Below are 20,984 nucleotides of genomic sequence, written 5' to 3' on the forward strand. Positions count from 1 at the left end.
CAGATCAGGTAAGATTTACTTCTGGCTTATATGCAAATGAGTTTCTCAACAAAATTTTGACCACAAAAGGGACTAATATTGTTGATTTCAGGATCAACATATCATTTAATGTGTATTGATATGTTGAATTTTTGGTAGCTTGAGGCTGCTTGGCTCTTACAAAAATTGCTTATGAACATTGGAGAATACGAACTACTAAGGTGGTGATTGACAGGTATATATGAGAGTGCTATATATTTTTGCTTGTGAAAGTTCGATGGTATTAGGGTTGGCTGGAATTGGAGGTGTAGAATTGTTAGACAAGAATCAGGTTAGAATTGCCATCACTTCTGATTTGTGCACTGCCAGCAATTAGAACAAAGGATATATGACAGTCGCAACACACTTTATCGATACAATTGGGTGTTACAAAGTCGACTAGTAAGTATTATGTTTTTTATGTTTCGTTATTCTTATTTCTATATACATTTTTTTAGCTTTATTAATATATTAATTATTTATTATTTATGTTGTAGGTTGTGCATGTGTCTTGCCCACATACTAGAGATGTGCTTTCTGCGACATTGATGGACTGTTTTTATTAGTGGAATCTTAATTCAAAGTTGTCCACATTGACGGTTGATAATTGCTCCACCAATGATGTGCTTGTCTTGGATATCTTGGGAGAGCTTCAACCAAAACGATTTGTTTCATATGTGTTATTGTGCACATATTCTCAATTTGATAGTCTCGGATGGCTTTCAGTGATTGGGGAAGCATAGCAAAAATCTGTGCCAGTTTGCTTATTGGATGACATTGCCTAAAAGAGAGCAATATTCGATGAAAAGACATGTCAAGCGGACATTCAAAGTACCAAAAGTTGGCTCTTGATTGTAAGACGCGCTGGAACTCAACATATTTGATGTTTCAGACTGCTTTCATTTTATGAAGGGGTATTTAGGTGTTTAGAGCATCTGGAGCCACATTTAGATGTTTGCCAATTGAGGAAGAATGGGAGTTGGTGCAACGGATTAGTGAAAAGTTAAAAATATTTTACGAAACCACATTGTTATTCTCTAGAATGAAATATCCCACAGCCAATATTTATTTTCCCAAAATTTGTGAAATTAGACTTCAGTTGTCTAGCTGTCTCAGAGTTGGAAATGATTTGATAAGGAAGATGGCAACATAGATGGATGAAAAGATTTCCAAGTATTGGAATGTGATTCATTTTGTCCTGGGGGTTTTAATTGTTTTAGACCGTCAGTATAGATTGAAGTTGTTAGATTATTTCTTTCCTTTGATCTATGGAAGGATGGTCCAGATGAGACTGAGGATTCGAGGATTTTACTGATTTGTTTGTTGAGTATCAAAGTAACCAACAAAGTTGTCAAACTCAACACTCTTTGACTGCATCTTCTTCTCTCATTCCGATGTTCCTAGTGGTGGAGATACATGCGGTTTTTTGATATGTTTATGGAAAACGAATCTAGTATTGCCCAAGGGAAGTCAGGGTGTGAATGTTACTTAAAGGAGACAATTCTGCCTAGAACTCTTGATTTTGATGTATTGACTTGGTGGAAATTACATGGGGTTAAAATATCCTGTCCTCAAAGGATTGCTTGAGATATTCTTGCTATTCCTGTGTTCATAGTTGCTTTTAAGTCTGCATTTAGCACTGCTGGCAAGGTACTGAGTCCACGTTGCAACAGACTTCATTCTAATACATTAGAGGCGTTGATGTGTTCTTAGAATTGGTTATGGCTGACACAAAAGGTAATCAAAAGAAATTTTTATTCTTTAACAATAAAAAATAAAAATAAAAATTATTAAGATACGATAGTCCCTAATGTATACTTTTTATTCTTATGTTAGGCCAAAATCTTGTTCAATAATTTATGAGGACCGTGATGCGGATGATGAGGTAATAAATTTGTAATGTATCTCCTTCTTTCCTCTCTTTAGTCATTTGTATGATAGGTAAAATTTGTGTATTGTTACATATCAACTAAATTATATTCTTTGTTTGTTTAATAGGAAACTGCACTGACGGATTTATGATGATACTGAAGCTTGTTGTTGCACAGTTTTGGCTTTCTTATGTGAAAGGTCTATTTCTCAATATTTTTATAGGCTGCAACTTAATATTTTTTTTTTTTTTTTTTTTTTTTTTGCAATTATCCTTTGCGAATTGAGTGCCAAAATAAAACTTGACTTTCAAATCTGAGATTACTTTTTTGGGATGTGTTCATATTGGTTCTTTATATGTGTCTAGTGTTTTCACTTTTATACCAAATTCTCTTTCTCCTTTGATTACTTTGACCAGTTAAAACAATACAGGCTTTGCTGCTTTTTTTTCTTGTCTTTATAGTTGTTTGTTTCAGATTCACTTTGTTGAAATCTTTCCATGAGCTGATATCAAGCTAATTTCCTGTGACAGGGCCCAAGGAATTTGCTGCATTGTGGAGTTGCCTTGGTGAATGGGGAGGGAGTAGTTTTAACCTGATTGATCTTATTAAATATTTATTTGTTTTAAGGCATGGGGAAATTTTGAGGAAATTTTGGGGAAATGAACATTTGTGGTGCTTAAACCATTCTATTTCGTTTATCTTCCAACACCTGACAGAGACCAAAATGAAAAGAAAAAAAGTAATTTCGCTTTCTTTTGTAGGGAGATTTCCCATGAACTCAGTAGTGGTACATATCTATTGCTGTTTTTTGGCATGATAGAGCATGTATTTAACTATTATACTGTCAATTTTTTCTACGTACTTGTATCAAATCTCACTAAGAAGAAAAACAGTAAACTGAGAGGAACAATTGCATCGTAAATTTAATGTTCTAGATGAAGATATTGCTCAGTGTGCTTCTAGAAAACACTTTTGTCTTGTTGGGACACCCTTCCCCTTGCCACAGGTTAAATAAAGATTCAGATGCACTTCGATGCCTATATAATTTCTTTTGACTATCTGTTTTTTATTTTTAATGCCATTTTCTATTCATGAAAATTAAGTTCAATTTTTCAGTGCTTAATGTCAAGTGTGGAATTTGTTCTTGTAGGGTATATTTGAGAGATATGATAGATATAGAAGTGGAAATCGATTCGTTGGAATCGAGGGATGCTCTCTACAGTATTGGATATGCAGTCCCAATATCATCTCTATAGAAGTAATGTTTAAGAAGGGATGAATATGATATTGCAATTTGCAAAATCAAACGGGGAATGATGTGGGGAAAATAGGGGTTTTTCACAAAAAAAATAAAATAAAATAAAATCTTTGCAAGGACGAATGAGACGGGGAAAAATCCCCACAAATCCTGCATATGGGTGTGACGGGGTCACCTCATCCCCCACAACGGGGACGGGAATCCCCTAGGGGTTGGGGAATGGGGTACCCGACCCGTCCTGCCTGCCCCATCCTGCGCCCATCCCTGGTTAGTGACAGCATTAAAAGACAAAGAAGTTTAAATTTATGCTACAAAAAATTGACTTTATTTTTTCTATCAGTACAATAATCTTGTTGTCAATAATGCCTGTCTAGATTAAAAAAAAAAAAAAAAAAAAAAATGCACAAAATTATTTTAATATCTCTTATATGTGTACATAAATTGTAATTTTAATTGACATAATAGTAAATGGAAAATGCAGGTGATCAAAATGTACATTGTTAGAAGTACCAGAGATGAGCTTCAAGGTGCTCAAGTTGGGATTATATCAATACCTTCCACCACTTGAGTATTATGTCCATAGAGATATCCAGTCTAGGATTTTGGAAAGAAAAAACCTTTTATTGTGATGAGAAAAAATTAATTACCCCGTTATATAGTTTTTTGGAAAGTAAAGTTTTCCGGTAACTATGAACATTTCAATTAACTTACCCCCAGATTTTCAAAAACTAACAGTCACCCCCTAAAAGGCTAAAACCTTAACGTCATCCAAGCCCTATTAAAATGTCAAGGGCGAGATAGTCTTTAGTCTTTTCATTTCATCCTTTTTTTTAATCATTCCCCCCTCCGTTTTTTGGCCCTTTTTATTTTTTACCGCAACTTTTTTCTCTTTTTCCTCCTCATCCTCAATCCTCATTCTTCCCTTCATTTTCCTTTCTCCCCTCTTTTTTCCTTTCCTTTCCAGCGCGACCATGATTTGTTCATCTTCAAACAAAAACAAGAATTTTCTTTTATCTCTCTCTCGTTCCCTTGACTTCCCTTTTCTTCTTCCTCCATTTTTCATTTTGAAACAAAATTCTACCACCACCACTTTGGAATTAATTTTTTTTTCTTCACTTCTTTTCTTCACCAAAAAAACTGATTTCAAATTAATAAATATTTGGTAAATTAAACAATAAAGGCATAATTGAAGCATACTTTGTTGAGATCAATGTATTCACTGAAGTCCTTCTAGTGCGTACGAGCGTGCCATTTCCAGCCGAGACATACAAAGCTCAAGCAGAGTTGAGCAGTCTCGAAGCCGCTCTTTTCCAGCTTCTTCACGATCACCACCACTCCTCTATCAAACTCCTCCAACAAACGGTCGGTTCATTTTATTCTTTTACTTGAAACATTTCATATTCATAAATACGTTTCACAATCACAGGATATGTAATAATAACTCCAAATTAAAATTTTATACACCAGTCAAATATTATTTTATATCAAGTTGATATATATGTCAAAATTTAAAAGATTAAGCTTATTCTCCAATTGAAAATTAAGGAATGAATACAGTAAAAGCTACTAGAAACATTGAAATTCAAACATTTAAACTAATAACCACCATTAGCTGCTCTGATGGTAAAAGAACAAAAAGATATTTTATGAGCACTTGCATTCAAGTCCCCCTAAATATTAGCAGGGATGGCCGTTAGGACTCTTATCTAGTTGGTAATTCTGTAGCACGGAGAGATTAATTGAGATACGCACAAACTGGATTAGACACCTTCGATGATTTTAAAAAAAAAAAAAAAAAAATTCAACCAGAAGACAACTTGTGTGGGAGAAAATTTCGTGATTGCCGGTTTATATAAGTAATCGAAAATCAACGTTTAACTTTAATCAGAGCTAGCTGTAATCAAATTGATAATACTGTTGTCCATCATCATCAATAAAGATTAACATAGAAGTCTGACTAAAACAACTCGTGTTTTGGGCTAGCTAGGACCACAAAAATATTACTTCCGCCACTCATTGTGATTTTCGTGGTGGAAAGCTGAGCAAACAACTTAAATATTATCTTCTTCTTTCAGCTAAAAAGGTTTCTGGTTCCGGGTCTACTTGCCACAACCACAGTTTTTCTTGTCTCATGGATGTAGACATATCATATATTATTCTACTGTTATTTCTTTATTTTCTTATCTTAATGTTTGAATAAGATATGTATAGAAGTAATCTATTGGATGGTTTGGATGGCTGTTCAAATAGAGGGACCATCAATTGAGTCTTACATCTGAAGCTCATACTTTTTACCCTTTCTGTGAAGTCTCAATAAATTATGCCAGAAAATCAAACAACAAATTAATATACAATAAATGGAAAACTATAGTTCAATTTTCAGGGTGGAAATGGAAAACGAAGTTCCTAGAATGCTTCTCCGCAAGAAACCAATCCTAGAAAGTTGAACCCGCCCCAGAATTTGTCAGCATCTTGTCATTGATTGCTCATTTTCTACTACTTGTGATTAATTAATTAATTAATTGATTATACATAGAAGAGAAAACAGGATTTGGTTTGTTTAAATTTGTAAGTTTCCAGAAAGTGATAGATATGTTTGAGTAATGAAAATATTTCTTCCAGAGTTGACCTGCAAATTGCTATGCACAGCATTTAATTGGGTTTCCGGAAACTTGATGGTGCTGTTGCCAGTTGTTCTTGTTCTGTTTCCTCTGTTCTTCAGCCTTTCGTTAACCTAAATATGTTCACGTATTTTTAGAAGATTGAAATTGTTCATGCATAAACTCTAACTCGGATTGCGATATGTTGGTAACTTACAGTCAATAAAAACTCTGCTTCTTCTTAAAATATAAACAAAGGGAGACATTCCCATATATACAAACTACTAAATCTGCAATAATATTGATCAGTAGTAACTTAACTAGGTGAGTCAACTCTCTACCAACACTGGTCAGTCTCCCAGTTCCGACCAGAGTATCCTGAAAATCCGGAAACAGTAGTCAACGGTCTGTTTCTTCGGAAAAGTTTCTGATCATAGACCGCGCGTTTTTCAGGATCCGATAGAGTGCAGTAAGCAGCATGAATCTTGATGAAGGAGTCCGCCGATGAATCCTTACAATCAATTCTTGCAACATCGGGATGGCAAGTCCTGGCCAGTCGTCGATATGCGGTTTTAATCTCGTGATTAGATGCTCCCAAGGGTATTCCGAGAATCTCGTAAAATGAGGCAGCGCATGATGCCATGGGGTGAGTAGGACTCCGATATGTGGTCGTCTTGGACCTTGTATTTTCCGTTGAAGTGTATGAATAAGCAGTTGTTGTTGTTGTGGCGGCCGCGACGGTTGAATGAAATCTAACACGAGGCGATGTTGGAACGGTTGTTTTGGTTTTGACGCAGAGTATCGGGGTTGGGGAGGACAGAAATTTAGAAGAAGAAGAAGAGAGCATGGTTATGTGATTAGGAGATAGAGAGGTTCTGGTGTTGGATATATATAAACTGAGAGGAGTTAACGGTTTTAACTAGAGTTAAGCTCTTAAAGAGTTAAAAATGGAAGTCATTTGCTAACGTATAAGGCAAATTACATATATTAATATTGTTAGTACAGGTGGGAATATTGGTTGGAAATGTATAGTATTTATTGATTATTATAATAATAAAAAAAAGAAAAAAAAAAATGGAAGGCTTATCCAATCCAATGTAAGGGTGGGGTAGGATGATGAGTCAGATATTAGTTTATCCAGATTGTCTGATGTGTATTGTTGATATTGTTATCTTTTTATGTTTTTTTTTTTTTTTCTCTTTTTTTGTGATCGACAAACTAACTTGTATGTACTTTAATTAGTTCTCAGGACCCTGAAATTAATAGTTAGATAAATCTTTAGTGATCACCTTTATTAGTAGCCGAGATGAATCAAAATCAGAATTTCTTGAATAATACCCTAAAAGTCTTTATTCAACCACCTAAGCTGGTTAACTTTGCATGTCCATTCTAAGAAAATTAATATTGGGAATTCAAGTTGGAATATCACATCTTCTCCAATTTAGCTGGGTGCAAGTGTCTATGTCATTACAAGTCAGCTGGCCAAAATGAATGGATAAGAACAAAGGAAAGAGGGTTTCATAGGATACCCAAATTAAACGATGATTAGAGATCCCTTCATCTCTGGACTATTAGAAGTGGGCGGTTCAATAGCTTAATTAGCCTATAAAAATTTGAGATGAGCAAAAGGGAATGCGCAAAACATGTGTGTCAATATGAATAGGCATGAGCACAACCCAGATTAAGAATTGGTGAATCCAGATCTAGTTTAAGAATCAATGGGAAATGATTAAAGAAACAGCTTCATCTAGTTGGAAGAAAGATAGATAAACATACACTGTACATAAATGCGGACAAGTCTTAAGTGTGATATTTGATTACATAATTGAAGACGTATCATTATTAACTTCTCCTAGTGAAACGGATAACTGAATTATCGGCTTTAGAATCTCATATCTAAAGGGATCATAAAAAGTCATAATTATTGTGCTGACGATCCTCAGTTGCAAGTTGAAGATGTAAGATAAATTTTCGAAATTGAAATCGCAATCTATTATCAACAATAATCTCAGAATCCTAAATTCTCCGTACAAGTTATAAAATGCTGAATTTATAATTAATAATTATAGACAAATTTGTTTATATGAAATTCTAATAAAAACTAGAAAGCAACATGTCTTTTTTTCTAATAAAGTGTATTGTATAATAATTTACGAATGGGTTAAGTTGCTCTCATGCATTTAGAAAAGGGACTTAACTAATTTTAATATTAGTTTATTGGGTTCTTTCATTAAATGCCCAATAAACCTTTAAGCTCATTACAACCCTAAACACACTTTTCATCAATACAAATTATCAAAATGAATTGTAACGGGCTATCCTAGAATGATCACATTTAGTCTATCAAAATATTTCATTCAATTATGCATTTACCTAGTTTTATAAAACCAAAATATAAGTAATGTTAACCCACACAAAAGACTAGATGCAAATAATGCAATGTCTTCAAGAAATACCTGCTTTATTTATCTTGGAAAATTATAATACGTACTATGTCCTACTACATGCAGCAAGTTAATATTAAAATTTCCAATCTTTTCAACTTTCGTAGCTTTAGGAGGAGCCAAGAGCCACATGACAACGTCCACTTAATAATTCAATGAATATAACATTGTTATAAATTAAAATAATGATATTTTGGATCAGCCATTCCTATCTCATACGACTTTTCTTATTTACTTATAAGCCAAAAAAATTTAGTTTTATTTATTTATTTACTTTTTAAGTGAAACAGATATCAATGATTCTAAGTAACAAATTCTAAATCTTTATTAAGAGAATGAGTTACAACTTCAATTCCGCATGTTACTAATCTTAAGGGATTAGTTTAACGGTCAATGAAGTTTGCTCCCTTCTTTAAGTACTTAGGTTTAAGCCTTAGGCCATCTCTTTTGGGTTTGTATGATATTCAATGAACTCCGAAAATTAGTTGAAATACGTACAAACTGCCTAGACACCTCGGTTACCAAAACAATAAAAATAAAATAATTCTACATGTTACTCAAATTAAACATGACAAACATAAAGATGTGAATAGAGTATTTATATACAGTGCAAAAACAAAAACGATTATTATAAATATTCACATTTATATATATATATATATATATATAAAACAATAACACAATTCAAACACTATGATTTTCACTTGGTTTGATAAATTTGATATGGGTTTCAAGCTATCCACAATTAAAGATTCTATTAGCCATAGATAGACCCATCTACCCAAAACTGAATGACTAATGAGATTCAACCAAACAATTGACTTCAGGCGTGATAGTTTGAACTTAACGAATCATTGGCTTTAACAATGCTAGCCAACCTAACTCAACTTTGAATCTATTTGATACATAACCAATAAATGCCATGGAATGTCAAAATAATCTTCTTCTAGTCTCCATGAGTTTTAAGTCCAAGATCTCTTAGTTCTTCAGTAATAGGGTCATACAAACAAGAAACTCCTAAGAGAGGCTCAACACATATCATGCATCACCCATATTTTTAAACTTATCAAAAAGTAATAAATAGAGAGAATCCTTGTATACTACAAGAGTTGCAGGTTCTGCATAAGGAATATGTGGTAACAAATTGTCAGTGTTTCATCCTTAAACAAAGCATATCCAAATGGTCTTTCATCATAAAAATCCATATAGTTTACCAATTTAAAATCAATGGATCTCTAAAGGACATGACCTCTAGATTAGCTAAGATTAGAAGTGAGGGACAATGTAACTAGATGATGCTAAGAAAAGAGAAAAGGGAATACTACTACAAGAAGCTTAAAAAATTCTCAACCAAACTAAATAAGAAAATAAATTGCGTAGTCATTAGAGGAAGAAAACCTTGTTTTCCTTTTTTTTTTTAACTACTTTTTTTGTTTTTTCCGATTTTACTAGATTACACTTTACAAAAATGTAATTACACTGATAAATACATGTGAAGATACAATGTCAACAGATGCTAAACATCCCCCCAGTGCAGTATGAGGCTGCAAATAACACCCAATTTTAAGAGAACTGATAACGCAGGAAAGGTAAAAATTAGGTTTCAAAATGTAACCTCAGTCAGACTAAGGAAGCAAGACTTGGGAGAGGTAGGGATGGACAGCTTAAATCTTTCATTTTCAGACCAAGATACACCATCATTTTTTGTGCTTGGATTTTGAAGAAGCCCATTTAAAGTAACCACAATTTGCTTCAGAATTAGAAGCAGGTCCCTTAAAAAAAAAAAAAAAAAATTGTTAGTTCAAAAGTGAGCTCACTGCATAGAAAAGCCAAAGAATTTGAATACATCTGTCTATTCCACAAATAATCAAACAAGCAGGCAAATAATAGAAACTCAGTATACGTAAAATTTTTAATTGTAACAAGCAAAAATCAGGGATTTGAAAGGAATAAAGAAGACATCAAATGGCAGCTTCTGTGTTTGTGAACCATAATGGAACACTATGTAGTGATCTTAGATAATAAAACTACAATATGTCAAGATAACTAATAAGAAGATGACTGAGTGCTGATCCTGCTGAACCAGTATCCAGATGAGTGCTCTGGATATGGTCCTGCAGTATTGTATTTTACATGAATTAGCAGCTCTGGAAATTTGAACCCAAGAGCTTGTGCTTATTATTCAAGACTTCAATTGGTACACAAAGCAATGGCCCCTAAAGAACCGATAAAATTTATTTAATCTAATGTCTCAAAACGAACATTGATAGGGACTGCTCTATAGGCTTTACTAATCTTCTTTAATCTTCCAGTAATTGTCACTGTGCACAACTGGGTAATGAACTGTTATAAATCTTTACTTTTCATCCCAAAATGAATCAGATTTTATTTCTATAAGATTTTTTCGTTCTGCATTCAGACCACAAATTGGGACTTTACATGAATATAATAAATTAGTTATCAAGTATGTGAAATACCTCAGCTCGAGCACAAACATAAAATCTGCGACCAAATGTAGGACCTGGTTTCTTCACCACTCGAGCAACACAAGGTTCCTTGTGGCCCTTACAAAGAGGTATACTGTTCTCCATGAGTTGTCGTATTCTTTGCCATTCAAGTAAAGCAACATTATTTTTCTCTTTGTCCAAAGAACAATTGCCATCTTGTTCATCTTGATCCTGTGAGCATCCACTCGAATTCACATCATGCAGCTCAGCATGACAGTTATTATAATCAGTCACAGGAGTTTTGCGATGAGGGGACTCTGGGACATCTGCCTGATGAAGTGAGGTATCAGTAACCAAATTGTCCACATCATGCCTAGGGTTTGGACTCTTCTGAAAAAAAGACCTCAGTGAGAGTTGCGAAGATTGAATTTTTCTTGCTTTTTTCTTGGCTCTGTCACTAGGAATTAAATTAATCTGCTTACAACTCCCAGCTGTAATTGTGGTGTTGCAAACAGCTTCATTAGGTAGATCTCTATGATTCTCATGCATTTTCCACATTTCTCCTTTAGGTTCTTGGTTTGCAAAAGAACAATGGTCACCAGGGGAAATTCCAGGTTCATGGCAGTTGAACGATCTTTCAGCACACTCACTGAAACTCTCCATTTTCATACTTTGGGTAGTAAGTGAGCTTAGGGCCTCGTAAGATTTAGCTTCTTTAGCAACTTCTCTTCTCATTAACACAGACACTGCAGAAAATCAAGAACTAAATAACTTTGCAGCAATGCATAAAAAACCAGCAGCTACAGAACAAAATACACATCAAATGCCAGGATGATAGAAATATAAAGCCCTCTTAGTTAAATGCCGAGAACCGCAAAGAAATGATGTTGCAAACACAGAATTTTAATTAGAGGGATTCAATAATTCAAAGCCTATCATTTTAATTAGTGTTTCAGTATTGAAGAGTTTTGGATGAAGACACTGCAGCTAATATCCAGCACGGACCTGAGGATCTTAAAATGAAAAGGTTTAAATTATTGAATCTCTCTACTTCAAATTTCTCTCAGTGGATTTCAAAAAAATACAGACTAAACTGATATTGAGTTCATATGTTTCAAGCCTCAAAAGCCGTTTTGTATATCCTGGATAAATTCAAAATTCATCTCTTTTGTGCATAGATGAGGGATTTCAGAAGTTAGGTGATAAAGAACCAGAAAGAGAAATGGATAAAGTATGGAGAAATAGGAAGAATAAGAGAAGGATAAAGGAGAACAACAAGAAAGGGGGGAACACAAGAAGAAATTAGAGAGGAGGAAATAAGCTATAGCGAGAAAACTCATTATATCAGCAAACAGAGAACCAGAAAGAAAAATAGATGAAGTATAGAGAAATAAGAGAAGGAGAGATTAGGGAGAAAACTCATAATATATTTATTCATAAACCAATCATGTTAACAAAAAACAATAATGATAAAAGAGTTAAGAAACCAAATCCCCACCAAAATATAATTCTAATCCTAACAAAACAGTGAAATGGAAGTTTAATTTAACTGAGACAATTCAATCCTAAAATATAAAAAACAAGGACTATATAGCCCTTTGCATCTTTCCTATATGTACAACATGAGGTTCCACTATCCATCCCAACTCACATTCCAGATCTCTTAACCAACACATCAATGTATATCAATAACATTTCTGAAGGGTGTGATGATTCATAACTTTTTGAAATAATATTATTAATCATTTATTTTCTACAAGAGTCATTAATTTTCCCCATATACAGGTAAACTACAACTAACTTTTTTGAGTAACCACAGTGGCTTTATATTCACCATTATTCTATACAAGTAGACTATCATAGTCAAACCAACGCAACTAAGTCATATTAAAACTTCATCAATTTGATCTTTAAAAAACATTCCGTAACCTAACAAATGCCATATCATATGATGAAACCGAGAAAGCAAACAATACCTCAGTCATATATTAAAGCATTTAATTGATGTCACCACAGAAATTAGTGCATTATATAAAATAGATGCCTAATTTAAAAGAGTCTACTATTGGAAGATAAGAATATTAATCTCACCAAGAGTTTGCTGGAGACCACAAATCATGGGAAGGTATCTAGAAGCTAAAGATGGAGTGCTATGTTGGGGAATAACAGGAACTTCCCCAAAACTCATATAAACAGGAGCATGGTCTGAACCTTCTAATTTGATATTCAGCCCTCCTTTCCACCTGGTTCTGGAAAAAGTTCATCAATTATCAAATACCAAAACTGAACTGGGAGCATGATATTACTCTATTCACAAGTACACTTACCTCAGTGTATTTCCAGGTTTCCACCGTTTATACTCTACCAGTATGTCACACTCCTTAACATGACAAGTTACAAAGTTATGGCCTTCCAGGTCATGCTTTTGATGAAAGCATGGTCCACTACAGAGAATATGGTCAATTCTGGTCCCATAATTAAATTGCTCTGCACCTGTATTAGATGGCCAGCATGTGTATGCATCTCTTCTGGATAATAATTAGAGAGAAAAAAAGGAGGTCATCATGATCAAAGACTTACAAAAATATTAGTAACAATTCATATGGAGACTGAAGCATCATATATAAGTCTTAAACGAATACAAGCACAATCTCAGATCCACAGAAAAGCTAACTAGTCATAGTCATGTCAAAAACCTTGCAAAGACACAATTTATGATCATTTACCAATTTTAGTGAAAATTATACACATGATGTATTTAAGTATTCTAGAAATTACGAAAGTTTGCAGAATTAAATTATATTTAGAAAAAAATAAAAACCAAAGCATTCTTTGTTGGTGATGAAGAAAAACTCAATCTTAATGTTCAGTTCTACATTCAAATCGTACAAACATAGAAGTCATCAAATAAAAAAACCAACCTAAGAGCTTAACTACTAGGTACTAGGTAGAATAGCCCTACAAATATATAAAGCCACATTAAATCCAAACTTCAGTGGATACATCATCAATCATCATCAGTCATAATAAATTCAAAAGTCAGTTCAAGTTCTAAACCTCTCAGGATGTTTTGCTCTGAAAACATCTAAAAAGGAGCCACAGGATTCCACCAGCATAGATCTAAACCATCTTCTGAACCTGCAAAGCAATTCATTCATATGAATACATCATTGCTTGTGAAGCTGAATAATGTTATAGATAAAAATAAGTCAGCTCCAAGAACAGCTAGAAGCTTAGAAAACAAAAACCAAAGAAATCAGATAGTAGCTTACTCATTCTTTTCAAAATCCGGTTCGGCCTCACAGCGATCTATGGCAGCAGGAGCAATGTTGAGATCACCAACCACAAATATCCTCCTCTTTTGACACAAGAGAAACTCCCATCTTTTCTACATAAAAGATTACCGATATCATCACAGCATAAAACTCATGTTTGCTAATTAATCCAAATAATTGCTTCACAACCAATCTTTAACAGTAAACCAAAAACCTTAAAAAGGAAAACAAATTAGGCATTTATACTAGAGAGACAAAGATGGCAAATACAACAAAAGAAAAGGATTAAAATACCTGCAATATCTTGAAAAACATAAGCTTAAACTGAATCCTGTCCACATCATCACTAGCAGCTCGTGGCCCATAAATATTAAACAGAACTGACCAATTGTAACATAAATTTCATCAATAACTGACCAATTGCAAGACAAATCTATCGCTAACTAGTAAGAACAAATAAAACTTCTCTACTGTATCATTATCAATCAACATGGTTTTAACTTACTGAAATGACCGTGATCCGTGATTATACAACGTCCCTCACCATCAACCCTACAGAGCTCATCTTTTGCAAATTCCTCAAGACCTTCCGCAATTTTACTTCCAGAAGTATCTAAAACACCAGTAAAGCCGTCTTCTGCTGCCACTGGCAGTGCCACTTCGTCACTCGAAAAAGCTGATTTCACACGGCAAAATGTCGCTACTCCTAGAGAAATTATAATGGAATAAAACGCAATTGCCTTTAAAAAAAAAAAAAATTAATAATTAAATTAAAAAGAAACGTTGCATTTAAAAATAAAAGTGACAAGTTGTTTTGGCTGCGGCAATTAAACAAACAGCTTACCGGAATAGCCAGTTCGGCCTTTATCAGAAGTACGCGTGCAAGAAAAAAAAGATTCATATCCGTTCAGCCAATCTAAATCCGATTTTAGTTCTTGTCTTCTTAATTTTGTCTCCTGTATGGGGCAAATCGTCGAAATTAATATAATTTAACAAGCCAATAATAAAATGTATAAATGAGTGTTAAGAGGAAGGGACCTGACCTGGAAGCAGATGATATCGGCATCGAAAGAGTCGAGTAGTTTGCGAAGAGAGCCGAACTGAGAGATGCGTTGTCTTAACCCATTAACATTGTATGTTACTATCTTCATCTTCTACCTGCCCAAAGGTTACTCACGCTCACGCCAACGATTCTCTTTAGGGTCAGTTAGGTTGGGGTTAAGTGACATTACTGGGGTAATGTCATTTATCTTATGTTCATGTTACCACGTTTGGTTGTCAAGTAATAAAGATACCAGTAATCTCAAAACCAATAGTGGTTACATTGGTAAATAAGAGGTAATCTGATTACCTCCATTTTTTGGTTTTTGAGATTACCAGGGTTATTTTTTTGTTACAATTTATCCTTTAATAAAAATTTTGGACAATAATACCCCTACTTTAAAACAATTTACATTAATATCCATTTCAATTTTACCCTTGTTAATTAAAATTTTGGACAATAATGCCTTAATTAAAAGAATTTACAGACCACCATGCCACCAAGCACCACCACCACGGCCACCAGCACCACCACGCGCCTGCCGCCACCGCGAACAACCGCTGGAAAATCGCCGGAGCCCCAAAAACACGAAAATCTGTTGGAGGCTCCGGGAGGCTTCGATATGGCCGTTTTTGGCCATATGATGGCCGAAAACGGCCATATCGGGCCAGATCGTGCCGGAAATGCCAGATCGGTGGCCGTGTAACGGCCAGGTTTGGTCCAGACCTGGCCGATAATGGCCAGGGATCTGGCGGTAACGGCCAGAACTCGATCTGGCCGGAAATGGCCAGAATAGATCTGGCCATTCCGCCAGATCTGGCCCGTATGGCCGTTTTCGGCCATCAATATGGCCAAAAACGGCATATTGAACGCTCCCGGAGCCTCCCACAGAATTCCAGTGTTTTTGGGGCTCGGCGATTTTTCGGTGGTTGTTCGCGGTGGCGGCAGAGGTGGGGTGATTTCGTCATGAATTAAAGTTTTTTTATAAGCGGGGGTGTTTTAGCTAAATCTAATATGGGGGTTAAAAAATAATTCAAAAATTAATAATAAAAATAAATATATTAATATTTAAAAGAGGGTCAATTTAGTAATTTAAATAACATACCCACCAATTATTCCCATAACCAAACATATTAATATAACATAACCACCAACTAACCAAACATATTTTCTTAAAGATTCCCAGTAATTTCAAGGTAATCTACTTTCCAGTAATCAATATTCCCAGTAATCTAACATTTCTGAACCAAACGCCCCTTAGAGTTCTTGCCACTCATAGTTTGAGAACCGGAAACGACGTCGTTCTATTCTGCATAAAGAAAAATGAGTTCCGCTTTGAGTGACACATCACACGAAAACACCGCGTCATATGAAAAACTAGCGATTTGTCTGCAGATTTAGTTCGTCTTCAGAACTCAAACCACGATCCAAGGTTTGTTAGTTTCTTCAGTTAATGGTTTATTGAATTTATTTTATTTAGCTGGTATTTGATTCTCTTGACATTCCAGGCATATCTTGGGCACAGATGACCAGGGTAAATTGCAGGCAAAAGGAGAAAATTTAGTGCCGGTCATTCCAAGCATCTATTTAAAAAATGGTCTTGAAACTGTTCATCAATTTTTTTTAATTTAGAGAAGATGACGTGGCATAGTTAGGATTAATTAAACACGTAAAATGAGTTAAAATGAAAAGATAAAACATATGTGGGCCGAATCAGAAATAATGGAAGTTTTAAAATTTGAAATTTCGCAAAACAAACCCCACTAACTAATCACCTCGCTTAATCGAAATTCATCAGTTCAAAAGCGATTTCTTGAACGAAAGGGACGCGATTTTTTTCCTATCGAACACCAATTGATTTGCACCCTAAATCAATTTCTTGAACCCTAAACCGAATACAGTCGCGATTTTCGGCGATATAGTCGCAATTTTCGATCGATTTGTTGAACCCTAAAATTGTTCCTTAAGTAAACGAAAACGGTGTGCATTTCAGCGATATAGTCCAGATTTTCGATCGAAACTGCAAACTTTGACACAAAATTCAATCCAAAACCATGAGGGACACTGACAATGAGGAGGGAAGCCCAAAGCCAATTCGAATCCTAGATTCGATGGCGCAAGCAGTTCAATGGTGCTCCGGGGACATCTGACCAGTGAAGGTGGTCACAAGAGAGAGAGCCGGCGGCACAAGAACAGAGGGAAGAACAGCAAACGGGTCTGAAGACGAGGAGTCAGGCGGAATTCAGGCCAGGAGGAGGATTCCGGAGAGAATTCAGGGCAGGAGGTGGATTTCGGTGAGATTCAGGCAGGAGGAGTCACCGGAGATCCAGGCGACAAGGAGAAGGCCGGCGAAGATAGGGTACGTAGTTTGGGAAGTTTGCTTGTAATTTCGCCTAAGCGATCATTTGTACTATCGTTAAGCGATTTCTGTTTACTCGTGATCGCAGCCATGATTGCTTAAGCGATAAAAGGATGCTTAAGCGATCTGAGATCTGGGTAGATGATTTGCTAGACATAGAGCGCTTAAGCGAAGAGTGTTTACTCTTGGTCGCTTAAGCGATCTTAGGCTTGGGCAGAATCACAGATATTAAGAGATTCTCAGTTAACTTTTGATCGCAGCGATTTAAATCGTTAAGCGATCTTGCATGGACAGTAAAGATCTCTTAAGCGATCCGAGATCGTTAAGCGACTACAGTGGTTTTGGTTTATTTTGTTGATGACATTTTATTTATATCGATTGTGCAGATTGTGCGGACCGTAAACTGTAGAGACGAGTTGGAGCCTAAAGTGGAGAAGGTACCCTACTTCCCTGCAAGGGTGACGGTGAGGTCGAGCTGGGAGGTTTTTGACAGAATAAGGGCCATTTAGCTAGAATGAGGCATGGTGAAAGAGATTTTGTGGCACTTGTTTCGGTCAGTTTTAAGAATCGGAACAAAGTGGAAAAAGTCACTTTAGGGGCAGGGAGTGCATAAATGTTGATGCACTAAGTAAAATGCAACAAAAAAAAATGAAATGTGGTTGTGGTGGAGGGAAAGCCACTACGGTTGGTATGATGGAGTATGCGTTGGTGACGGGCTTAGGATGGGGAAAGTGTCAACTAAGGCAGAGGCAGACGCAGTGAAGGACGAGTGCGGGAACCATAAACTTTGTAAAAAGGTTTGAAAGGGGCAAAGTCTATTACAGGAAAAGTTTTAGAGAAGAGGCTATATACAGTTCGGTTTAGCGATGCAGAGAAGATAAAAGTGTGGCTTGATATTGTTTTACATTCTATCTTTGGCTGGTGACTCAACAAAAGCTGTTGAGAAAGATTGGTTGCTGTTTGTAAGGATTGGAGTTCTTTAATTCTTATCGTGGGGACAGATAATTTGAGCGAACCATCCAGAGCCGAAAAACCAGACATGGCGTTAAAGCATGCCAAATGGGGCGGGAAGGCTAAACCAAGCAGTATAATTTGTTTGGCTCCCATGGGCAATGCAGGTAAATATTAATAGCTCTCTGTTATATTTTTTAAATTGTGTTTGAATAATGATGGACTGTTTTTTTACAATGTAGGCTGGATGTATGAGGCCATCCCTGTCTCGCTAAGGCGGGGGGGAGGAGAAACAATGTGAATGTGCAACAGCAATTTCAGGATGTTGCGGTGGCATGTCGAGAGCTGTACCATGGGATATGGCCATAGAGATTGAGATTCAAGCAGCTGGGGTAAGATTGAAGGATTAAGCTTTGAATATGCAGTTGCTTTTTATTTTGCTTCAATCTGATTGATTTTATTTCTTATTGCAGGGAGTCGTCCGTCCCTTTTTGACCGCTATTGGGGATGAAGCGGAAGAGGACTATGTCACACTTTTAGAGCAATGGAGGATGAAAGGGATGAACAGATAGACCACCTGATGCGGGACCTAAAAGGGGTCAGCATGTGATGGCAATTGCAGGGCCATGCTTGACAATGTCGTTGATGCTGAGGATAATGAAGCTCGGGGGCGGGAGGATGAGGAGGAGAAGAGGGAGAAGAGGTTGTAGCCTCAGCAAACCGGTACAACAAGTACCGCTTTGCCGAGACTCGGCGTATGGAGAATGAGGTTGTTGACCTAAACGCGCTGTTTGAGAGTTTTACAACAGCCGTTTATGCCAGGCTCGAGAAGATGGAAGAAACAATGAAAATGGTGGAGAAGAAGTGGATAAGGTGGGAGGGAAAGTAGGTACAATGGAGGGCGAAGTTGGTACAATGGAGGAGGAAGTTGGTGCAGAATTAAAGGCGGTTGAAGTGCAAACTGGCTTGAAAAGAGAGCCAAAAGAGCAAGTTTGTGAAATCACCTTACATGGTAGTGACACAGGTAAAGAAGAGAAATGAAGAAACAAATGGAGGAACAACTAGAAATGGAGGAGGTTGAGGAGGTTGGTGGTGGAAGTGGGGCGGTGATAATGGGGAGGGGAAGTTGGGAGGGAAGGAAGCGGGGATGTAAAAATGGAGGAAGGGGGAGGAAGTGGGGAAGGAAATTGGACTCAAATGCGATTTGTATAGGGCAATAGAGGAAAAGAAAAAACTCTTTTATGCCTATTACAATGGATCGGGAAGTGTGGCCATATAAAGTGTAAGACAGGGGATTATCCCCGGAAGGTGTTCAGAAGTTGTTGACGATGGGGACGTGGTTGAGGAATCGGTGAGTTATTTTCACTTAATTTTCCTTATTTTTGCCTGTGTTTTTATACTTATCTTGTTGTTTTATTTGATGCAGCACATCGATGAGTATTGGCACTGATGAGGCAGACAGACTAGTGATGGTGATCTGTTGTATCCCAATTGTGCTATCACCGATGTGTGGCGTTGGGCAAACGCTGTTTCGGCATATCGGTCTTTAATTAAAAATGTCGTTGCTAGTGTGTAGCCAAAGGACCGAAGCGAAAACGATTGGCCGCACAACAGTTGGACTGCATCCTGATGATTTCCGGTTTGATGACAGGATATGCAGTACGTAAGGGGGGATCGGCAAATATGGCCACGTTGGGCCTTTGTTAAAAGAGTGTACTGCATCATCCTCGTCAAACAGATGCACTGGATAGCACGTTGCGCATCTAGAGGGGGTGTCTGAAGATCCTTGACTGCAACCCAACATTTGTCGAGACAAGCAGTTGGAGGTCGAGTTGGAGCCACTGTCCAGGTTGTTCCACGACTGTTGCGTGAAGCGGGTGTTTGGGCACTTGGGTGATCAGGTACTAACAGAAAGTGGCCAATTCGGCGTGTACCTGCCCAATAAATGAGTCAAGGTAAATTTTGTTTAAAACTAACTTACATAATACAATTGTTCTATAGGTTTATTATAATGCTAATGTCTTCTTCCTATTGTAGCGCTGAATGTGGGGCATATGCCCTGAAATTTATTCAGTTCGACATGACCAACAGCCCGATGGATAGCTTGAATGATGAAATAATGAGAGACTGTCGGGAGCGTTTGCTGGCGACTGCTTCCATAGGCCGATGGATCTGTTTTGAGTGACCAGAACCCAATCAAAGGGTATGAAAGTTGGACGCTGAATTTTGTAGTTTATGTGATGTTGATGTTCATACTTGGGTTTTTTGAGTTGACTTTATGTGATACTCGTTATAAATATCAATAAGGGTGTATATACATGTTCATTTTCAATGGTGTTTTGATGTGTACTTGTGTGTCAGAACTGCTTATTTAATTTGTTCTCATGGCTTGGCTATTTTCTAATTCATGCCTTTCATATTATGGTGTTTTACACTGCAGGTCACTAGGATGGAATGGTCAATCTCCACAGAAAGTCAACCGAGGCACCATATTAGCCGCCTTGTAGATATCATCTTGAATTGTTGGATGCTAGTGCAGGCCAGAAAGCATCGGGAAGAATGATGTCGTGGGTATCTTTCAAGCATGGATGCCCTGATACCATTCAATGTGTTCTAACTCTTTGGCATCAAAACTATAAAGGCCGTGTATAGGAAATTGTAAATATTACTATGTATAGTGTGATCATTGTAAAGATTGGATCTGATTTGGGATTATTTT

General features: G+C 36.4%; 2 protein-coding genes across 3 annotated transcripts; both read right to left on the minus strand.

Annotated features, from left to right (window-relative positions):
• Positions 1–5,964: 5,964 nt before the first annotated feature.
• LOC116116803 (chaperone protein dnaJ 11, chloroplastic-like) lies at positions 5,965–6,751 on the minus strand. The gene has a single exon (XM_031402857.1). It carries the CDS (start codon positions 6,592–6,594, stop codon positions 6,085–6,087), a length of 510 nt encoding a protein of 169 aa, XP_031258717.1. The 5' UTR covers positions 6,595–6,751; the 3' UTR covers positions 5,965–6,084.
• A 2,823-nt stretch (positions 6,752–9,574) lies between these two features.
• On the minus strand, positions 9,575–15,064 carry LOC116116808 (DNA-(apurinic or apyrimidinic site) lyase 2-like). 2 transcript variants are annotated; one of them, XM_031402863.1, is made up of 10 exons: positions 14,957–15,064; positions 14,758–14,869; positions 14,419–14,619; positions 14,208–14,293; positions 13,911–14,026; positions 13,696–13,776; positions 12,966–13,166; positions 12,730–12,881; positions 10,669–11,384; positions 9,575–9,963 (listed from the first exon to the last, which is right to left on the minus strand). In XM_031402863.1, exons 1-10 carry the CDS (start codon positions 15,062–15,064, stop codon positions 9,889–9,891), a joined length of 1,848 nt encoding a protein of 615 aa, XP_031258723.1. In that variant the 3' UTR covers positions 9,575–9,888. The 2 variants fall into 2 exon arrangements, with proteins under 2 accessions (XP_031258723.1, XP_031258722.1); XM_031402862.1 differs by having other exon boundaries at positions 12,730–12,887.
• Between the last annotated feature and the right edge of the window lie 5,920 nt (positions 15,065–20,984).

Source organism: Pistacia vera, unplaced genomic scaffold (assembly GCF_008641045.1).
Source record: "Pistacia vera cultivar Batoury unplaced genomic scaffold, PisVer_v2 Contig783, whole genome shotgun sequence".
Classification (NCBI taxonomy): Eukaryota; Viridiplantae; Streptophyta; class Magnoliopsida; order Sapindales; family Anacardiaceae; genus Pistacia; species Pistacia vera.

What these genes read in the sequence shown, in the direction of transcription:
- LOC116116808 (XM_031402862.1), bottom strand. Translation starts at nt 15,064, where the DNA reads ATGAAGATAGTAACATACAATGTTAATGGGTTAAGACAACGCATCTCT. An exon ending in CCGATATCATCTGCTTCCAG is followed by an intron (nt 14,870 to 14,956) that starts GTCAGGTCCCTT and finishes TGCCCCATACAG; the next exon opens with GAGACAAAATTAAGAAGACA. An exon ending in AAACCTGGAAATACACTGAG is followed by an intron (nt 12,888 to 12,965) that starts GTAAGTGTACTT and finishes AACTTTTTCCAG; the next exon opens with AACCAGGTGGAAAGGAGGGC.
- LOC116116803 (XM_031402857.1), bottom strand. Translation starts at nt 6,594, where the DNA reads ATGCTCTCTTCTTCTTCTTCTAAATTTCTGTCCTCCCCAACCCCGATA.